The 21,778-nt window shown below is 36.8% G+C and overlaps 1 protein-coding gene across 1 annotated transcript in view; it reads left to right on the top strand.

Annotated features, from left to right (window-relative positions):
* Positions 1-21,778, top strand: part of ADAM22 (ADAM metallopeptidase domain 22) — a 241,009-nt gene that overhangs the window by 159,950 nt on the left and 59,281 nt on the right. Inside the window, 9 exon segments of the mRNA XM_082845888.1 lie at positions 1,003-1,085; positions 5,357-5,420; positions 7,473-7,542; positions 11,815-11,885; positions 15,179-15,253; positions 17,178-17,249; positions 18,115-18,281; positions 19,746-19,830; positions 20,845-20,935. Of these exon segments, the coding sequence (XP_082702014.1) occupies positions 1,003-1,085; positions 5,357-5,420; positions 7,473-7,542; positions 11,815-11,885; positions 15,179-15,253; positions 17,178-17,249; positions 18,115-18,281; positions 19,746-19,830; positions 20,845-20,935 (778 nt within the window).

The following is a 21,778-nucleotide window of genomic DNA, read 5'->3' as shown; positions in this document are numbered from 1 at the left end:
CCTTAAGCCAGACTGTGAAGTAGGCAACATTTGCCCCTTAAACCACCCATTCCTTCAGTCCTTCCTACATTGCTCTTTCACATATCAGTGAGTCAGTTGAATTAAAAGCTTTCAGCTTCTGAGGAATTGGGAGATTAGTGGGGGAATGGGAAAGGTCATTTAGACCAGTGCTTCTTAAACTTAAATGTGCGCTATGAATCACCTAGGTACCTTGTTAAAATGCTGATTCTGATCCAGTAGGTCGGGGGTGGGCCCTGGGATTCTGCATTTCTGACGTGCTTCTGGTGATGCCAGCGCTGCTGTTTTCTAGACCACAGTCTGAGTAACAAGCATCTAAAGACTGGGGTACCACCTTGAGATGCCAGAGGCTCTACCCTGTTACCTTTTCCAGGAACATTTAATCCAAACAAATGAGTCTCTTAGTGGAATTTCATTAATGTGGCTCACTTCTAGAAGAAACTTCTCAATTTCAAACCCTACCCTAGACTGCTTACCAGTAAAGCCATTCCTGGTTGGAGAAAAGACTAGTGTAAATTTGTCAAGTTTTGATAACTGTAAAAATAGGCATTTTTCTCCATCAACTTAATTTAGTGACTCTCAGATGATTTATATTCATCTTACTTCACTTTATGGGAAAGCACACCATTTTGCTGCTACTCAAGGTTGAGTTTCTCAGGACTGGGGAAATCGCCGATTGAACTTTTCCTGGTGCTGGGGGCCACATATGTATTTCAGAGTCTGTTTCTTTGTTCCGTCTATCATCATCTACATAAAAGGAAAGTTAAGTCAACTTTTATTTCCCTGTCTGTTGATTTGCAGTCAGCTCGCTGGGAGTGTTTATGAATAATTCTGTTAGAAATGGTTTGATAATACTAGCCTGGATAGTGAAACATTGTACAGAGCTTTGCACATGGAGGTGCAGTGTGGGCAGAAACCTGTGAAACGCTGTGGCAGATTCTCTTTGTGATGGCAAAGGCTTATGTTCTCTATTTCTGCTTTCAGGGAGGAGAACACTGTTACTACCAGGGCCACATCCGAGGAAACCCCGCCTCATTTGTGGCATTGTCAACCTGCCATGGACTTCAGTAAGTGTCCCCAAATTTTTTGTATCATCCATTTTTTTTCCAATCACTTATTTTCTTTATTTTTAATGCACCGTGGTCAAAATCTCTATTTTATATCAAGAACTAATTTTAAATCAGTGGTGGATCAAATCTTTTTCTCCTTTGTGGTTTATAAACCAAGCAGATTGTTAAATTAGAGATGCAGAAACCAGGGGCTCTATGATTGTAATATGCATCCTTAGTGATATTTGAAACATTTTTCTAGTTTCATCCAGATGGAGACAGGAGTGGTTTGGGTAACTTTGTTCTCTGTTTCCGTGGGTGTTTAGCCCCTTGGTACCCATTCTACCCCTCATACTCCTTGATGTTCATTTTTACATTTGTATGGAATAATAGAGATTTCAGGAGGTAGAAACTCCTGACTCCTTGCACAAAGACAAGGGCTGCAGGTGACCTCAAGAGCTCATGTGTTTTAGCCCTTTATTCTGCCAGAATCCCATCTAACTCACAGCAAACTCGTGGGAGGGTTCATTTGTTCTCAGAAATCTCTATGGAACGAAGTTCATCCTTCCTCAGGGCCTTGCTTCCTTTTACGTAACCTTCACTATCAAAGTAGGTTTGCTGATGTTTACTGTGGAAATAGATCAGCTTCCTCCATCCTGTCTATGATGGTGATACCCAGGTGGCTGTCTGTCTCTTACTTGTCTTGTGACCCCTTATAAAGATACTGTGTCAGCCCTCAGCATTCTACTTAGACTAAATCATCCAACCTCCTTGTTACTTTTTGGGGCCCAGAACGAGCTAGCACTTAAGTTTTGTGAAAGTTTTGTTTGGAAGCTTTAAAATACTTCCTGTCTGTTACCAAGTTAGAGACGTGGATTTTTCATCTAACAAACAGTTATTGAGCATCTGGTGTGTGCCAGCCACTTGGAATATTAAGGGGATTAGAACGTGAGCCCTGCCCGCAAGAGCTAGTGGGGAAGCTAAATCTAGCCCAGCTTCGTGCTATGGAATGTGGTAGGTATATTTGTTTTCTCTGAGAGAGAAAAAACCTGAGAAAAACGCAAGCTGAGAGTGGGCACTGAATGAGGTCATCCCTGAGGGCTCCAGAGAGATGTCACCTGAAGAAGGTGGAGTGGGCCCTGGAACAGGCTTTGATAGAATCTTCCAGGAGGAGGGGTTCGACTGACAGGTCCAAAGAAAGTGAGGAAAGAGACCTAATGGGAAAGGCTGGGAAATCTAGCCAGTCTGCCTAAGTGGTGCCTCTGGTCAGGTTCTGGCAGTAGGTACGTGAGAGGCAGGAAGGAGAGAGCACAGGGATCAGATAAATAGCCAGAGAAAGGAGGTCACATGCCTGAGAGCAGGATAGACCTCCATTTGCTTATTGTTTTCTTCTAAAGGACCATTTTACTAATTTTAAATAAATTCTTTGAATAAGGAGACATTTTTACAAACATGGAATCCGTTCCTAATATCTGAGAGCCTCAGCATTCTTAATCTGGAAAAAGAAACGTCGATATCCCCTTCAGCAGTAAAATTGTCATCTCTGATCTCAAGATGAGCACAGCTGTCAGCCAGGAATAGTACACTGGGCTTGCCGACTTTTGTGACAACAAATGTCTGTTCTAGGCTTTTTCCTTCCTCTCTCTTCCTCTTAAAATCTCAGTCCAAAGTCACAGTGTAAGTGTCTTGCCCAGTACATGTTCCAATTCCTCCCTGCCCCTCCCCTCCCCCACCCCCCAGTTTTCTAAATGGACACAATATTGTGAAAATAAGAGAGAAGGTATTACTGCCTTCTAAGGACCCTAACAGACCTGAGACCCTCAGACCAACAGCTACTAATCCTACACAGTTCTAAGGATGGAAAGGGAACTTTAAGGATGTTAGTGACTAGTTGAGGAGTTGAACTCAGAGCCTGCTTCTGTTGTTTTAACTAAGTAAAATTTATTTCTCCCTTTAGAAACTTCTTCATTTAAGACTAAACAAGAAGAAACAAACAGAAAACCCACCATGTGTAGGGACACTGTCAGGACTGTGTACAAGTGTATTTTGGTGTTCTTAGACTTTTATGAGCATGTTGAATAATTCACTCTTGTTCCTTTTTGTTATTTATTATTACTTTTCATCTTGATTTTAGCTTCTGAACAAACATTGCTGACAGAAATATTTGGGGGAGCTACTTCTAAATATTAAATAATTTATGTTGTCTCAATTGCAGTGACTTAGATATGAGATATATTATTTCATCCATGACTCATCTTCTATAAATGACCAAGTACATGTTGAGATTTTTCATTTTTCTTGATTTACTGAATTCCATTAAAGAACATAAAGGGTAAAATAATCAAACTCATATCTTTTCCATAAAGAACCTGCAGGAGCACATTTTTTTTCAAATTCGAAGGACTGATGGGCAATATTTTGGTCCTGGTATGTCTGATGTTTTGACAAAATCCTCTAACTATGGGAACATTAAAGAATGGAATCAAATGTAAGTTTATTGCCCTCTTGTGGCAATTTGTATGAATGACATTTCCTTTCAAAATCTTGTTTTGATGCAGCCTTTTAAAATTTTAGCTCAATCAATTGGCCGGTAATGACTTGGTCCTAGCTATAGGATTTTATCAATTATAAACTCTGTGATGGACTCAGTATACTATTTGGAATTTATATAAATGTAACAGAAAGCTTTCAGTCCTCAAACAAAGTAAATGAAACACACATGCTTTTTAATTGTTAAAGAATCAAAAATGGCATATTTTCGTTTAGGGAACCAGGACTTCCCTGGTGGTCCAGTGGTTAAGACTCCACACTTCCAGTGCAGGGGGCATGGGTTCGATCCCTAGTCCGGGAAGTTCCACATGCCCTGGGGACAAAAAAATAATAATAATTCATTTAGGGAACCAGAATCTTCATGGATGGTGTCAGAATCTGCTTTGTTTATACCATGTATCATGATGTTTAAATCCAATAAAAAATAACTGATTTTTGCATTGGATACTAACCTAATTCAAGAGGAAATAGTACCCAATACTATTTAAACAAAACAATCTGCTTGCTACTTAATCAGTGTATCCATGTGAACTTTGGCAAAGGGTGATGGTTTCGTACAGCTTTCTGGTTGGGTCTGGCCTGTTATCAGCAGAATGTTCACTGCCATATTTGGTGTCTACTGTTCTGAAAATGCTCCCCTCACTGATTCCTTAGGCATATATTGTCAGTAATGTCTTACAAACTGCATCTATTTATCTTTAAATTCCAAATGCAGTGTCATCCAAATTCAGAAAGTGCACTTTGGGTTGAAAACATTACAGATGTGAAAAGGGCATTTCTAATGGTATATGAAAGTAGAGGACATGTGGAAGATGTTACTGCAGGAGTGAATAAATTTGGATAGACACGGAGCTGGAGGCCATTATAATTATAGCTCAGGAAACCAGCCGATTTCGCTAAGCGATCAATGAAAGACACATACTATTCTATGGTTAGCAGCTTGGGTATAATGCAGTCATTTCCACCTAACGCTGAAACGTGACTGCAGAAGATCACAGCTTCACCCCCCTCAGACACCTGAGTGGTAACACAAGTTCCTTCAGTATCCGAAGAGACCTGATCTTAGTAGAAAAACCACATTACTCTAAAAGGGACGGCTATCGGATCTCTCCGAGTGGGAGCTGAGACCATATGTAGCTTAAGATGCCCTCCAGAGGATTTCCCAATTGGCTGACAATAATCTCTAGCCAGTGAGGTCCAGAATTGAACTTCAGATTTGCGCCCTGTTCCCTGCATCCTGCTGCCTTGTGCCCGCCCTATTCTGCTCTTCCTGCAGCTTTTGTCATCTTATTAAATGTATATGATGTGTGTGTATGTATGTGTGTGTGTGAGATACGTGGAGTGAGGTGTGTGTCTTGTGTGGTGTGTGTGTGAGTGTCTGTGGTATGTGGTGTGTATATGTGTGGGGCTGTGGGGTGTAATGTACAGTATAATGGTGTGTGTGTGTGGTATGGTATGTGGGTGGTGTGTGTGTGTGTATGATGTGTGTGTGGTGTGTGTGTGTGGGGGGGGTGGTATGGGTAGTGTGTATGAGTATGATCTGTGGTGTGTGTGAGTGTGTATGATGTGTGCTGTGGGTGGTATGTGTGTGTGTGGGGTGTGCACCCCGTGTGATGGGTGGGACTGGGAAGTGGGCATTGAGAAGTAAACTGGTCCTCCGGCTGCTGCTGACTTTAAAATGATCTTGTTCTGAGGCAAGAGTCAATTGCCAGGCCTAAGTATTTTCTTGTCCTTGGCAGTGGGATGTTCTATGATGGGAACCACACCTATCTCATCGAGCCGGAAGGAAATGACACCTCCCAAGTAAGTGCTCCTTCTGTTTGCTGTGGCAAATGTAAATGTTGATGCTGGGAGCTTTTTTTCCCTCTTTTTTCTCTCTATTTTGCTTTATTTTCATATTTTAGGGTCAGGAATATATGTATACATATATACGTGTAATATGTACACATATACATTTAAATTAAATAGTGAATGAGGCAAAATCACAGTGATCTTTTTTAAAAAAATCTGCCTGTTACTCTTCCATTCAGTCGGAAATACTTTCCTTCTGAGGTGTTCTGAAGCCTTCATTTCTATCTCCACCATAATGTGCTGTGGTCTGTCTTAGTCTGCTCAGGCTAACATTATAGAATACTGGGTGGCTTAAACAACAGAAATTTATTTTCGCACAGTTCTGGGGACTGGAAGTCCAAGATCAAGGTGCCAGCAGGGTCAGTGTCCATTGAGGGCTCTCTCCCTGGGGTGCAGACAGCCACCTTCTCACTGTGTCCTCACATGACAGAGAGAGAGAGTGTGAGGTCTGGTGTCTTTTCCTCTTCTTATAAGGGCACAAGCCTTATCAGATTAGGACCTCACTCTTGTGACCTCTGTTAACCTTTATCACATCCTCAACAGAGTCTGTCTCCCAATATAATCACATTAGGAGTGTAGGGCTTAAACATGAATTTTGGGAGACACATAGTCAGTTCATAACAGATCGAATCCATAGATAATGTGATTTTCCAAGCTTTTTCTTTTCTAGATTCCAGATTTTTCTCTATTGCCCATTTTCTTTAAGGCCCCGTGGTGATGAAGTTTAGAGAAATCTGGGTTTTCTCAATTCTCTCTCTCACTTTAGTTGAAACATTCATTTTTCACAAATTAGAAAAGGGTTACTATTACTGACTATAGAGAAACATAATGCACTTCCATCCTAGCTCTGTACACACAGATATTCTTCCATGTATCATGGAACACTGATCAAACACTTAGAGAGGCAAATAATTTCAAGAAACACACATTGTTTTGCCACTCATAAACAGTCTTGTGTGGGAAACTATCTGTTTTGTGTGTTATTTTCTGGGTACCCACTGAGAGTTGTCCTGTCACTTTGCTTGACAGTGTGATTTTTTTTTTTTAAATACATTTAGTTATTTATTTTTGGCTGTGTTGGGTCTTTGTTGCTGTGTGTGGGCTTTCTCTAGTTGCAGTGAGCAGGGGCTACTCTTCATTGTGGTGCGCGGGCTTCTCATTGTGGTGGCTTCTCTTGTTGCAGAGCACAGGCTCTAGGCGCACGGGCTCAGTAGTTGTGGCTTGCGGGCTCTAGAGTGCAGGCTCAATAGTTGTGGCGCACGGGCTTAGTTGCTCCGTGGCATGTGGGATCTTCCCGGACCAGGGCTGGAACCCGCGTCCCCTGCATTGGCAGGCGGATTCCTAACCACTGCGCCACCAGGGAAGCCTGACAGCGTGATTTTTTTAAAAAGTAATATCATGAAACTTGACTCTTTATGACATTCTTTCTTTGGTAATTGAAGGAAGCCAGATGAAGTTATTTGAGTGTTCATTAAGTTTTCTTAGATGAAACATGGCTTTTTATCTGTTGGTTTTTCGCAGAAGTTTATGCGACACTTGAATGTTGAGGCAGGGTCTGCTTTGGGCGTTCTGCTTGTTCCAGTCATCCGGCTCCCCAGTACAGGGAGACTGTGAGCTCTGCAGTGTGCCTAACAAAGCTATCAGGCTCTAAAAGGGGGCAGGGCTCCGTGGAAAGGAACCAGTTGTAAAAAACATTCACCCATTTCCCCAGGCGTCTTGCTTCTCCTTGGGGGAATAGGTCCATTCATTTCTTTTTGATTACTGCAGGCTTTGGCTTCTCTGTCTGTGAAGGTGTTTTGCTTTTAATGGGCTGTCACTCTGATGCTGGGAGAATACAGGAGTGAGCTGGAGGGGTTGTGCAATGGCTCTTCGCCTTTCCAAACCCAAGAGAATGCGTAGTCAAGCGACGGTTCTTTTAAGGTCTAAGCTCCTCCAGCTATGATTGCCTGAGCCTGGAGATATCTGGTTGTCCCTGCCTCATCTCTCTTGTTTGTGTTGTTTCAGGAGGATTTCCGTTTTCATTCGGTTTACAAATCCAGACTGTTTGAATTTCCCTTGGATGATCTTCCATCTGGTATGATCTTCTTATAGTGATTTAAAAAAAAGACTTTAGTAATTCATTTTAATGCTTTAGAGCTAATTATATGTGGAATATCATCAGCCTGTGACTGCTCGTAACAGTTTTAGAAAGTCAAGTAACATCAAGAGAGAGAATAAAATGCAAACCTACCTCATGTTTATAGTGGATGAGTTTGGAAAGATACAGCTTGAACATGATGAAGGAAAACTTTTTAAAATTATAAGACTCAAAGTAAGGTATTCCAGGAGAAATAATGTTAAAGCAAAAATGGGTCTGCATACATAGAATATATAAAATTCATTCTTGGTGAAATACTGAGTTTGTAAACATAGAGATGAACCCTTAATTATTTTCCCGTTTGTTGTTTCCTCATCTCTTTTTGCCCCAGCATTTTAAGAAAGAACTATTGTAGATTAACATTTATTATGATGATGTGCTATTTGTGAAATTGGTCTTCCTTCCCATGTGTGTTTATGGGTCCATCTATTTATAGATTTGATTGGAGAGTTGCATCCATGTCTTGTCTTGGCAAGAAAGGCAGAGTACTCAGGCTTTGGCCTCATTAGTGGAGCAATGATTATGCAGAGTGCATTTATCTTTGGCTATGCTAGACTCATTCATGTTCTCCTTCTAAAGAGAGGGCACACTTTGAATATCTGACGTGGAGATGCTTCCTCCCCTATTTAGTGAGCCCTGACTATGGCCATAGTACATTCTAATTTTTAAACTCTTTTTAATCTTTGCAACAGCTCTGTGAGGTCAATATTATCATTCCCATTTTATAGATGAAGAAACAGAAGCTCAGCTAGTTTGTTTTTTCTAGGGTCCCACAGCTAGTAAGGGGCTGAGTGGGGGTTTGGATTATGGCACTACGAGAATGTACCCTGGGAGGGAGGCACAAGGGCAAATGGAAAAATTACTAGACTAAAGCAAACCCTAAACTACTACTTAGGAAAATGACTTAAAGGCTGCATTGTCTTCTCATTGGAAAATGAAATAAGTGTTTTCTAATGTTCCTTCCTCTCTGAAACAAACTTGTAACTCCTTGACCTTCTGCGGTTACCCCGAAGAGAAACAGAACTCACCCCTTTTCTCCTGCTGCCAAAGAAATAGAAGATCCTATTTTATAGAATTCACTATTTGGAAAAATCTGCAAATGAGCATATAGCTAGCTGATTTTACTTTACATGGACACTTTAGACTGTTCCTTCGTTATCTTATGAAACTTATTATAATCCCTATTATGGGAAGAAAATAAATCATGGTTAGCTGCCTGAGAACAAAGTTACAATCTTATAGACATTACTGGAAACAATAAACATTAATTAGTATTTAAAGTAATAAATAAAGAGTCCCCCCTAAGGACTTTATTGTAGGCTTGCTTTGATACAATCTTATAATTTTTTAAAAACTTTGTTCAGGGTTTCTTTACAAAAGAAACTTTGGAAGTGACTCAGCAGTTTTGCTGTTATTAAAAATGAGTTTTGAACATATTCTTTGAAAACTCAAGTCTGTCTCAGTTTGTTCCTGGTTTTCTTTTCTTATCAGAAGTTTACAGTGTTGATTTTGAGTGTCATTTGTCTCTCAACATATTTAGATTTACTATGACAAATTAGAAGGAAACAAAAAATAGACAAATGTTAAAACTGCAATTTTTGTGATATAAGCTCAAAAGGAAGCTTTTTTATTTTAGATTTAATAGTGTCACTGAGTTATGGATTATATTATGTCTTTTTTTTTTTTTGCTATGCATTATGTATTTGCCAGAGATAGAAATATGATCAGGTGCTCCTCAAACGTGTTTGACTGTGGAACATTTTGTTTCATTTGACACATCTCTCAGGACTAGTATTCCTAAGAACACATTTTGAGAACAGCTTATTTATTTAAACACTGACCACTTAGCCCTCAGTGTTTTAAAAATTACTACAATAAAAAACAAAACAAGCAAACAGAACAGAAATAGACTCATAGTTACAGAGAACAGTTGGGTGATTGCCAGAGCAGATGGGAATGGGGGCCAGGTGAAATAGGTGAAGAAGGTGATGAGGTACAAACTTCTAGTTATAAAATAAATACATCATGGGGATGTAATGTAAAATATAGGGAATGTAGTCAATAATATTGTAATAACTTTGTATGGAGACAGATGGTAACTAGACTTACCTAACCATTTCAAACTATATACATTCAATAAATATCAAATCACTGTGATGTACACCTGAAATTAATATGATATTATATGTCAATTGTACTGCAATAGAAAATTACTATGATGAAATACACAAAACTAGTATACTGTTTGCTGAGTTTTGACACCCATATTCTCCCCTGGTGAGATATAGAGCATTTCTGTTACCCAGTAACTTCCTTTGTGTCTGTTCCCTGTCAGCGCCACCACTTCTGCAGTTCCTTTTCTGACTTTTTCACCATAGATTAGTTTCTCCTGTTGTAGCTCTTCATACAAATGGAATTATGCATCATGTTCATTTTCTTTTGCTTAGCACATGCCTGAGATCTATGTTGTTGAGGGTAGCAATTGTTCTTTCTTTTATATTATTGAGTATGTTCTTATTGTATGAATATACCACAATTTTTTATCTCTTCCGTCGATGGACATTTGGATTGTTTCCAGTTTTGGGCTATTATGACTATAACAACTATGAAAATTCTTGTCAAAAATCTTTTTTGTGGACACACGTCTACATTTCTCTATCAAATACCTGGGAGTGAAATCACTGGGTCATAAGGTAGGTATATGTTTAACTGTATAACATTGTTCTGAAACTTCAGCATGCATCAGAATCACCCGGAGGGCTTGGTAAACACAGATTGCTGGCCTCGTCTTTAGGGTTTTTTTTTTTTTTTCCAGCTGCTTTATTATGGTATAATTGACATACAAAAAGCTTTATATGTTTACTGTATACAACTTGATGAGTTTGGAGATAAATATACACCCATGAAATCATCATCACAATCTCTGCCGTAAACATATCCATCCATTCCAAAAGTTTCCTCCAGCCCTCTTTATTTATGATGATGATAAAAACACTTAACATAAAATCTAATACAATACAGTATCCTTAACTATATGCACTAAGCTGTACAGTAGATCTCTAGGACTTACTCATCATGTATGACTGAAACTTTGTGCACTTTGACTAATAACTCCTTATATACCCCTCCCCGCAGCCCCTGGCAACTACCATTCTAATCTCTGTTTCTCTGAGTTTGACTATTTTAGATCCCTCATATAAGTGGTATCATATAGTATTTGTCCTTCTGTGTCTAGCTTATTTCACTTAACAAAATGTCCTCTGGGTTCATCTGTGTTGTCGCAAATGGCAGGATTTCCTTTTTTAAGGCTGAATAATATTCCATTGTATGTATATATCATATTTTCATTATCCACTCATCCACTGATGGACATTTAGGTTGCTTCTGTATCTTGGCTGTTGTTAATAATGCTGCAGTGAACATGGGAGTACAGATATTTCTTTGAGATCCTGATTTAAATTCCTTTGGCTATATACCCAGAAGTGGGATTGCTGGATCATATGGTATTTCTCTTTTAAATTCTTTCATGAACCTTCATAATGTTTTCCATAGTGGCTGCACTAATTTCTACATCTTTTGATTAAGTATACCTTGGGTGGGTTATGAGAAATTGCATTTCCAAGTTCCCAGGTAATGCTGATGCCACTAGTCCAAGGATCACAATTTAAGAACTACTGTTGGAAGAGAAATTGCAGAACGTTTTCCCAAAGTGGTCATACCATTTTATACTCTCACCAGCATTATATGAGAGTTCTAACTGCTCCGCATCTTCACCAGCATTTGGTGTGTCATTCTTTAGTGAAGGTCAGTGGTGGAAGTGAAGGTCGAGTGGCTATTCAGACAATTCCCCATAAAAATGAGATGGTATTTGTAGGAGAATTTTGAGAAAAATTTTGAGATAAATTAGAACAGGAATAATGTTTGAGATTTTTTTTGAATTGTATTCCTTCGTGGTATGTTTATTTAGTATTAATATGAAGGCAGTTACTTAGATCAATGTTTTGTATTTTCCTTAAGCACAATATTATATATTATAAAATTCATAATTAGTTATAATTCTGTAATTTATAAATTATAATACTCATTGATGATTAAAGTACAGTTATATAATTTATACTAAGAAGGGCTAGTAAAACTTTGATTACCCTTCGTGAAAAAAACCTGGCAAATGCACTAAGTTAAATTTAATTTATTTTTATTTCCTTTTAGAATTCCAACAAGTAAACATCACTCCACCAAAATTTATTTTGAAGCCAAGACCAAAACGGAGTAAACGACAGGTATGTATTCACAGGTATATGTCATGATGTTTTAAAAACATTTGGCAACTGCCAATCAATTTAATCTACATGAAGTCTGTGAGGGATAAGAATTAGTTCAGGCATTTGCTATAGTGTGGTAAACAAGAAGGGTGACACATTCGTAGGAGCAGTGGAGTTGGGGCCATATTATTTCATAGACTCAAAAGCACTCATAGTGGTGATAATATGGTCATTCATCATACAGACGGATTATGAGGCCCCTGCTGTGGCATCTCAGGTTCTTTCTACCATAGGCCTCTTTCCTTGCCTGGGGGTACACCACAACATGGGTGGTACACGTCCTTGTATTTATCCCCTTAAAGATACCCCCTTAAGAGTGACTCCATCAGGTTTTGAAGCCACAAAATGGCATTTTCACACTTGAGCTATTAATACTTTGTGGAGTCTAGGATATAAAACCCGAATGTCTGCTTTATGAATGTTCAAAGGGTATTGAACTTAATAATAACAACAGTTCATACAGTGCTTTTAACCACATGAAGTAGGTGCTATTATTTCCCTTTCACAGCAAAAAAAAATGATGTCTCTGAAATGTGCAAATGACTTGCCCAGAATCGTAGAGCTGGTAAATAGTTTAGACAAAATAAGAACTCTGGTCATCAGAATTAAGATATTATGACAGTTGTGGTGGTGGTTGGTATGAATGTGTATGTATGGCATAAAAATAGGATGAGAGAAATAGATCTCTAATAAGATAAAGCCGTTGAAGGAATGAAGTATCTTGTTTTTAATATGTGTTTAGTAAGTATGAAATAAAATGTGTTTACATACAGATTTCTAATATGAATGATAATTCCTAAATTTTATTGAGTACTCACCATGTTCAATTGTATTAACGTACTTAATCCTCATAACAATCTTTTGAGGAGGGAATTATTATTAATATTATCACTGATTTACTGATAAAGACATTGAAGCGTAAGAGGCTTAAGAAGCTTGCCCAGGGTTACATTGGGTTGCCCAGTGGTGGAGCTGGGATTCTGACCTAGAAGTCTGGTCTCAGAGCAGTGCTTATAACCATGTATGCATTACATACTGCCTCTCAGAAGCTGTTGTGTCCCATGAATTACTACTATGAGCTCTATATGTTTTGTGAATGTACACATATATTGAAGCCCAGTTAAATAGATAAAAGTAATTGCCGTCAGGATTTAATTTGAATCAGTATTTACTTTCATGACTTAAGAACCAAGAGAATGGGATAATTTTCTTTTGACATGATCTTTGAAGTTCTTCATAAACATCTGCAACATCCAGTCATTTGCTAAGCAGACAGACCCTTGATTTCTCTTTATGAGAAAGCTGTGGACCCTGGAGGCGAGGTGTTATAAAACCGTGTGGCCAATATGGCAACTCTCTGACACTAAGAAAATACTGGGACTTGTTATAAGTCTACTTGTTAGAAAGGCTCAGGTCTCTACCACAATTAACAAAGCAAATACTATCATCCTAACAACATCCTTTTTTTTTTCCCTAGAAATGTTTTATTGTTTATACATTTGTGAATTTGATTTCTAATAATTGATATAAATTTTATTTTAGTATTACATCTGTAAAAAATCCATTAAGAAAACTCTTGTCAGTGGATGCAGTTTATGTTATTTTTTGGATTCCAAAACCAGAATTATAGTCTATTATTTCCTATTAACTTGATGTTTTAAGGGATTTTGAAAAGTAAAGTTTTTTAGCATTTGGGAATGCATTAGCAATGAAACAAAATCCATGTGGCAGAAATATTTTCGTTTAAATGCAATACTCAAACATTCATGTATTTTTTTAGGTTTGATTGTATACCCTTATGATAAAAATGGCCCTTGGGCAAGTGAACAAAAAGGTTTATTGAAAAACTAAATGTGTGTCAAAGTATGGCACAAAGGAAGAAGTTAATTTTGCAGATCTTGTTAAAGATTGTGCTCTAGACTAATTTCAGAGAACCAAAGGATGTGGCTGCCTTCGTGGCTCTTGACAGTACCATTCATTGGTCATGATTTTGAAGGTGGAGAAAATTTGTGGTTGAACAGACAGATATAGCTGCACTGGGGTAACCAAAGACTGCCTGAGAGCTCTCCAAACTATCCTAACAGAGCTCCTATATATCACTTGGGGCATCCTCTGAACCCTATCAGCAGAAGGGGCATGTCTCAGAGCCTGATTTGGAGATTATATAGTAAAAGTGTCAATCATTCCACTCCCTATGTAGAACTCTCAGAGATTCTCAGGAGCTTAAACCATGTGTTATAATCTCCAAGATATACTGGTAAATGAAAATAGACTGATGCAAAAGAGAAGGAGATAAATAGAAGTACAAAATAAAATATATCTCATATTTGATTTTATATGCATAAATATTTCTGGAAGAAACCAGTAACTGTGCTGTACCCATTGTGGGGGAAGGAGTAACAATTGGTAGATGGGGGACAGAGGTGAGAGGAGAACTTTCATCCTATACCTTTTCATAATTCTTTAATTTTTGAACCATGCAAGTTTATTACTCACTCAAAAACTAAGTAAATTGATGAAAATGAAAAAAATACTACATAAATAAAAGGGGAAATTTTGTTTTATTTCTCCCATATTTAAAATTTTTTAATTAAAAAAATTGTTTCAGCTTATTGAAGTATAATTGACAAATGTAAGATATTTAAAGTATGCAGTAGGATGATTTGATATACATTATATTTGTGAAATGACTCCCCTCATGGATTTAATTAACATATCCATCACCTTATGTATTTCCTTTTTTTTTTTTTTTGGTGAGAGCATTGAAATTCTACTCTATTAGCAAATTTCAATTATACAATATAGTGTTATCAATGTAAGTGTCCATCAGTGGATGAATGGACAAAGAAAATGTATATATATATATATACACACACACAGACACACTCACACACACACACAATGGAATATTACTCAGCCTTAATAAAGAAGGAAACCCTGTCATTTGCGACAACATGGATGAACCTGGAGGGCATTATGCTAAGTGAAATAAGCCAAACAGAGAAAGACAAATATGGCATCGTATCACCTACATGTGGAATCTAACAAAAAAAAAACCTCATCGAGACAGAGTGAAAAAGCGGTTGCCAGGGGCTAGGTAGTGGGGGAAACTAGGTAGGGAGAGGTTGGTAAAAGAGTACAAACTTTCAGCTAAAAGAGGGATAATACCTGAGAATCTAATATGTAACATAAGTTTCCCATAGCCAAGATCAGAGGCTTATTTACGAGCTATTTCCTTTATTATATTGCAGCTTCGTCGATATCCTCGTAACATAGAGGAGGAAACCAAATATATTGAACTGATGATTGTGAATGATCATCTCATGGTAGGATTTGCTGAATTTTGTGTTGTTTGAACTTGCCTGTGCCTAGGGTAAAACTAGTGGGTGCAGGAATATGTTTAGAAGAAAGAAGTCCATAAAGTTGTAAGTTGGAGAAGGTATATGTATAAAGAAACATCTCTGTTACCCAGCAACAACCTGTAAGTAGGAAACACTCTTAGGTAAAGCAATTAACAGTATTTTGTGAGGTTCCAAAAATATTTCTGTGACTCATAATGTTAACTCTTTGGATTCACTTAGTTAATGTAGGGGCTAATATCTTCTCTTACAAAAATCGCAAGGTTAAAAAAAAAGAGAAACTTCCATTTTATATTGAAAAAGTGAAGCAGCAATAATGTGATGCTTTAGTTTGCAATGTACAGCTTTATCCTAATAAATGGAAAGCAATTTTTCTATTTCTGTCTTGCTATGTAGTAAACCACTTGGAAAGGCTTATAAACTTATTTACAAAACAGAAACAGACTCACAGACTTAGAGAATGAACTTATGGTTACCAGGGGAAAAGGGTGGAGGGGAGGGATAGATTGGGAGTTTGGGATTGACATGTACACACTACTATATTTAAAATAGATAACCAACAAGTATCTACTGTATAGCACAGAGAACTCTGCTCAATATTCTGTAATAACCAAAATGGGAAAAGAATTTAAAAAAGAGTAGATACATGTATAGTATAACTGAATCACTTTACTGTACACCCAAAACTAACACAACATTGTTAATCAATATATGCTGCAATATAGAATAACACTTAAAAAAAAAAAAACCTTATATAGCCAAGCAGTGAAGATTTTTAGGATAAAAACCTAGCCAAACTTCCTTTTTTGTTGAGTCAGGTTTTTTTTAATACTCAATTCATGGGCATGTTGTATATTCAGTTCATGAGCACGTTGTATACTCAATTCATGGGCAGAGTTTTAAACTAAAAATATTCAGTGATGCACGTTGCTGAATTTTACTTAATTTCAGGTACACATACATTTTAATTTACTTTGAATTATTTATTTGGGGGAAAATGTGTCATTTATTTAAATATGATTAAACTAATAACATTGATTATTAATTAATAATGATAATTATTATTGAGTGCTTCTTCCTTGTTCAGGGTAGGACTAAGTTCTATCTTCCTACCGATTTGATTTCGTGAATGTTACTTTTTCCTGAGATTTTTACAGAATAAAAATAAGTTGCAAGGACACATATTTTAGACATTTTAGGATATCATGAATTCAGATGTCTGTAAGCATCTGTAGCAGATAATTCAAATAAAGTGAGCCAGGTATAAAACAATAGGGAGGGGTGAGGCCTGTGGCAAAAGAGAAGTCACATGGTCTGCCCAACGGGAGAGTCTGCTTCTCAGCCCTTGCCAGTTATTACCATGTGGGGAATACTAATTTTGAGTGAAGCCAGAAATCATGATATTTCCTGATTTTTAAAACAGCACTGAGGCCAAACCAAAGATATATGTCATTCACATCAAGCCTATAAGCCACCTCCTCGTGACCATTAGGGCTTTCTTCTCTTTACTGAGTAAGTCTTGTGGAACTTTTTATACTTTCAGCATTATTCACATTCAGTTGTTCTGGCTTTCACCCTACCTTTATTTGTATGTCTTGCAATTTATCAACAACTTTCATATGTTTTATCATTTTGAATTAACAATCTTGTGATAAAAAATAAACTTTTGAAATGGATGGAATGGGTGTTTTCTACTTTACCTCAAAGTGAGGTAAGGCCTCAAACTTTTAGGAGTGTTGCCTCAGGCTAGGCAGCATCTAAAGAACTAGGTGTCAACTTGCAGTTTTTACAGAAAGCTTTAGAGACCTTTCAATTACACCATATTTCCTCTGCTGAGATGAGTGTTTGCTGATGATCTTGAAGCCCTTCACTTGTTTTCTTTTGCTTTCAGTTTAAAAAACATCGGCTTTCAGTGGTACTTACCAATACCTATGCGAAATCTGTGGTGAACCTGGCGGATTTAGTAAGTATGAACCCGATTCAGTATTGCCACAGAGGAAGTTTATCTCCTGATTGCTAATAAATCGGATAATGTTCTTATATTTTCACTGCCCTAAATTGCACTTTAGCCAAGGTGTCCTGTTAAGTCCCTGGTAACTTTGCCATGAACTTTATTGACTTTGATCTCTGGCTGGGAAAATGATAAACGGAAGTGGTCAGAGTTACAGCTTTATGCCTGAAGTTTTTTATGCCTGTATTTTTGCCTGTATTTTTATGCCTGTATTTATGCCTGCATTTTTATGCCTGTATTTTTCACACTGGAAAAGAAAAGGTTGAGTCGTAGCCCCTCACAAAGATATTCACAGTGTAGTTCTAGCAATGGAGAAACAGTTGTGCCTCTTCAAAAGAGTGCCTGGTGCCGTGGGCAAGTTGCAACTAAATAATTCTACTGAAACTACTTTCCACATCTTCCCGACAAGGCAATGCCAGTACCTTCCCCATGAGTTTAATTAGGGCCAGCTAGGGTGTACAGAAATTATCTCCTTCATGAGTGTTCCACTTTTTGCTAGTGTGAATCTTATAGGGTGCCAGAAAATGGACTCTGGGGGAACCTTGAGCAAGGGTGCAAAGATTTGTCAAAAAGCAATATTTTGTTTCTACTAGTACTCTATTCTTTGGTTATGACTTGGTAAACAATTGGATTCTCTATTACTCAAGGGAAATGCATGTAAGTTAGAAAAACAATTATCTCCCCTAAAAACAGTGGAATTTCTCACATTTAGCTAAAACTCAAGGAGTTTCCATAAAAGGAGCTTTGTAGTCCTGTTCATAAATCAGTTGATTTTTACCACATGTATAGCTGTGTGTTCATTTTGTTAATATACTAGATATATAAAGACCAACTTAAGACAAGGATAGTATTGGTTGCCATGGAAACCTGGGCGGCTGACAACAAGTTTGCCATATCTGAAAATCCATTGATCACCCTACGTGAATTTATGAAATACAGGAGGGATTTTATCAAAGAGAAAAGTGATGCAGTTCACCTTTTTTCGTACGTAACTTTTGTAATGATTTATTACTTTTTTTTATTCCATGTTGAATACTGTATTATTTGTGGATGAGATGTATTCTTTCTACTGCATAATGCAATTAGGATTTGATGTGGCAGATATATTTGAAAGAAGTTTTAGAGTACAGATTGTTTGAAACTGTCATGAATATTCAATAGATTTAATTTTGAGTTATTTTATTATTGCATGTACATTTCATATAATTTTTTTCAAGAGATTTAATCAGAGCATTTACTGAATGAAAGTATTATTAATTCTCATAAAGAGTATTCTTAACAACAGATTATTATATATTCTTTAAAGTTGCTGTCTTTTAAATGTTAATGTTATCTTTGTTTTTGATATAAGGGGAGAGCTTAGTATACCTAGGGTACATTTTATTTTTTATTTTTTCTTACTCTTATGGTTTTTCTGGGGGGTAACCTGCATATTTGATGTAAGAGCAAATCATAAATTGCAGCAATTTAAAAACCTACCATCTAAAGCCAGAGCTGTTGAAGAAAGTTACAAATGGAAGTAAAAGAGTATTTTTGAGGTAACTTTTTATTTTACACAATTCCAAATTTACAGAAAAGTTGCAAGAATAATACAAGGAAATACCATATGCCCTTTACCCAGATTCATCAATTGTTAACATTTTATCCCATTTGTTTTATGATTTTCTTCTTTCTATCCTTCTTCCTTCCTTGCATCTATCTATCTATCAGTGTCTTTTTTTGTTTTTTTTCCTGAACTATTTGAGAGTAAGTTGGAGACATTTACTTACTGGGCCTTTACTACTAAATACTTACATATATATATTCCCTAAGAATAAAGACATTCTCTTATATAACCACAGTAAACTGTCAAAACCAGAAAATTTAACATTGGTACAATGTTTTTATCTAACCCACTGTCTATATTCAGATTTCACCAATTGTTTCAGTAATGTTTTATAGCTACCCCCCAACCCTTGCCCAAATCCAGGATCCAATCCAGGATCACACATTACATTTAATCGTCACGTCTCTTTACTTTCCTTTAATCTGAAATATTTCCTCAGCCTTTCTTTGTCTCTTTTGAGGTTAACATTTTTGAAGAGTATAGGCCAGTTATTTTATAGCATGTTCCTCATTGTGAGAATGTCTGATGTTTTCTCACTATGAGATTCAAGTTATATGCATTTTTGATGGAAATACCACGTAAGTGTACCTCATGTTAGAGATCCTTTTTTCATAGGTATAGTTCTATTTAAGATATTTATTGATCATGTGGGGAAACATTCCGCAGAAACCTTTTCCTTTGGTTATGCGTGCCAACAATTTTCATATTCCTCCCTTACCTCAGGAGTATATAGTAGAGAAATGTATGTGCATTGAGAAAATAAATGTGGTAACTTAATAATGAGAGGTGCTATGATATGTGGACTGTCAGCAGTAAGCCTTTTTCATTTCCTTTTCTGAAAGGGGAAGTCAATTTGAGAGTAGCCGGAGCGGGGCAGCTTATATTGGTGGGATTTGCTCGTTGCTGAAAGGAGGAGGCGTGAATGAAGTAGGTGTGAACATCTGTAAGATACAAAGTGATATGATGGCTGATGATGTTTTCCTAATATTTAAGGGACAGTTTCTCAGTATTCCACATACTCCAGATATTGTTATTTTATTAACAACCAACATGGTTAGTGCCAGAGGCCAGAATAGGGAAATAAGGAAAGATAATATCGGATAATTCTGTTCATGTTCTTAGAATAATTTCCAGGTTTAGCTATATACAGATTAGATAGAGAAAATCTTTACCTTTACCTTTATTGAAAATAAGGCCCTATTTATCACGTTGACTCTTTTTCCAGAGAATTGAGTAATTCCCTGAAGCACTGGGTTACTACTTAAGAACTCAATTGAAAATTGTCTTCCTCAATATTTGGCAAATTTTTGGAGGAAAAAATAGACTAGGTTTTCCAAAGGGTTAACTTCTACCCCTAGGGCACCAAACCTGATGGAAGTGATCTAAAAGAAAAATACCTGAATCTTTGGGAGTCTGCATATCGAAAAAAATATCCCTAGGTCTTTTCAAGTTTCTTGTGGCCAAAGATCGTCACCATTTCCTATGACTCATACCATTGGTTTTCTGAAGCCAAGTTCTATTCAGTTTGGGGCTTTTAGGAGTGCTAGTGGACACACAAGGATGAACAAGTTCCAAATAAATTATACATTTATTTTATTTTCTCTTATCTGAAAGACTGGCTTAACTGTGGTACAAGTATTCAGTTTTTCAGGAATGTCACCAGTGAAATTTGGACTCAAAATTAGATGTAAGTTTCCAAATCTGAAAGTCAATGATTCCCTGGCTTCTAGTCTTCTCTGTAAGACTTAGTCAAACATGGATTTATTTCTTACTGCTTCTTCCCAAATGCTTAGTAGTTCAGCACTAGCTATTATGTGTTTAACCTCTGCTAAATAAAATGCTCAGAAATTACTTATTTTCAATTATATTGTGACATTTTCTCTGGCCCATCTTAAATAAAAAATAATTTGCATTTACAAGTATTTTATTTTTGTCTTTCAGTTTGGGAAAACGGATTTAATGGCAGTTACACTTGCCCAGTCATTAGCCCATAATATTGGTATTATCTCAGACAAAAGAAAGTTAGCAAGTGGTAAGTTTAAGTACATGTGTGGTTTAGTTGTATTTAAAGTAGACTATCTGAAAAATATTTTAGAGAATGAAATTCTTTAATTCAGTTGATAGATCAAAAGAGTTTAAGTGATAATATAAAGATATCCAGGACACAAAATTTTTTTTTCCAAAAGTAATACAAATGTTAATATTTACATTACAGATGAATTTTCTCCATGTATAATAAACATTTAAAGCCAGGTGATGTTAAATTCACAGTTGAATTTAATCTAAAAAAGGACATAATTTCAGTTTGGTGATTTTAAATGGTCTGGGCATAAAGGTTTAAGGCATACTGTTGTTTTTTTTTTCTGTATTTTTGTACCATATAAGTCATTTACTTTTCAGGTTTATTATTTATTGACTATCTCCTGTGCTAGAATGTGAGCTTCCATTTGCTTTTCAGGTTTATTATTTATTGACTATCTCCTGTGCTAGAATGTGAGCTTCCTGAAGAAAGGGCCCTTTATTTTGATTAGTTATGTATCCCAGTGCTAAGAACAGAGCCTGGCACGTAGGAGGTGTTCAAACCAGTGTCGTTGAATGAATAAACTTAGAAGTAAATTGCATTAAGTTCACAAGGTGGGTTATAGAGGTGGGTCTGTGTGATTCCAAAACCCAAGCATTTCCACTAAGCCTATGCTAATATAAGTTATTCATAAGGCATACTACTTTATTACAGTTTATTTAAAACATCTTTTAGTATTGCCACAGAGGTAGAATTTGCCTGCCAGGATCAGACCTGATAAAGGGCTTAATACAATATAGGCCTAGTAAAATATGCTAGGTTTAGCATCTATTTTCCCAAGTAGGTAAAGTTACT

The sequence above is a fragment of the Leucopleurus acutus genome (assembly GCF_964270905.1).
Source record: "Leucopleurus acutus genome assembly, chromosome: 9".
NCBI classification, from domain to species: domain Eukaryota; kingdom Metazoa; phylum Chordata; class Mammalia; order Artiodactyla; family Delphinidae; genus Leucopleurus; species Leucopleurus acutus.
The sequence above is the reverse complement of the archived record's forward strand: the minus strand, read 5'-3'. Positions and strand labels throughout refer to the sequence as shown.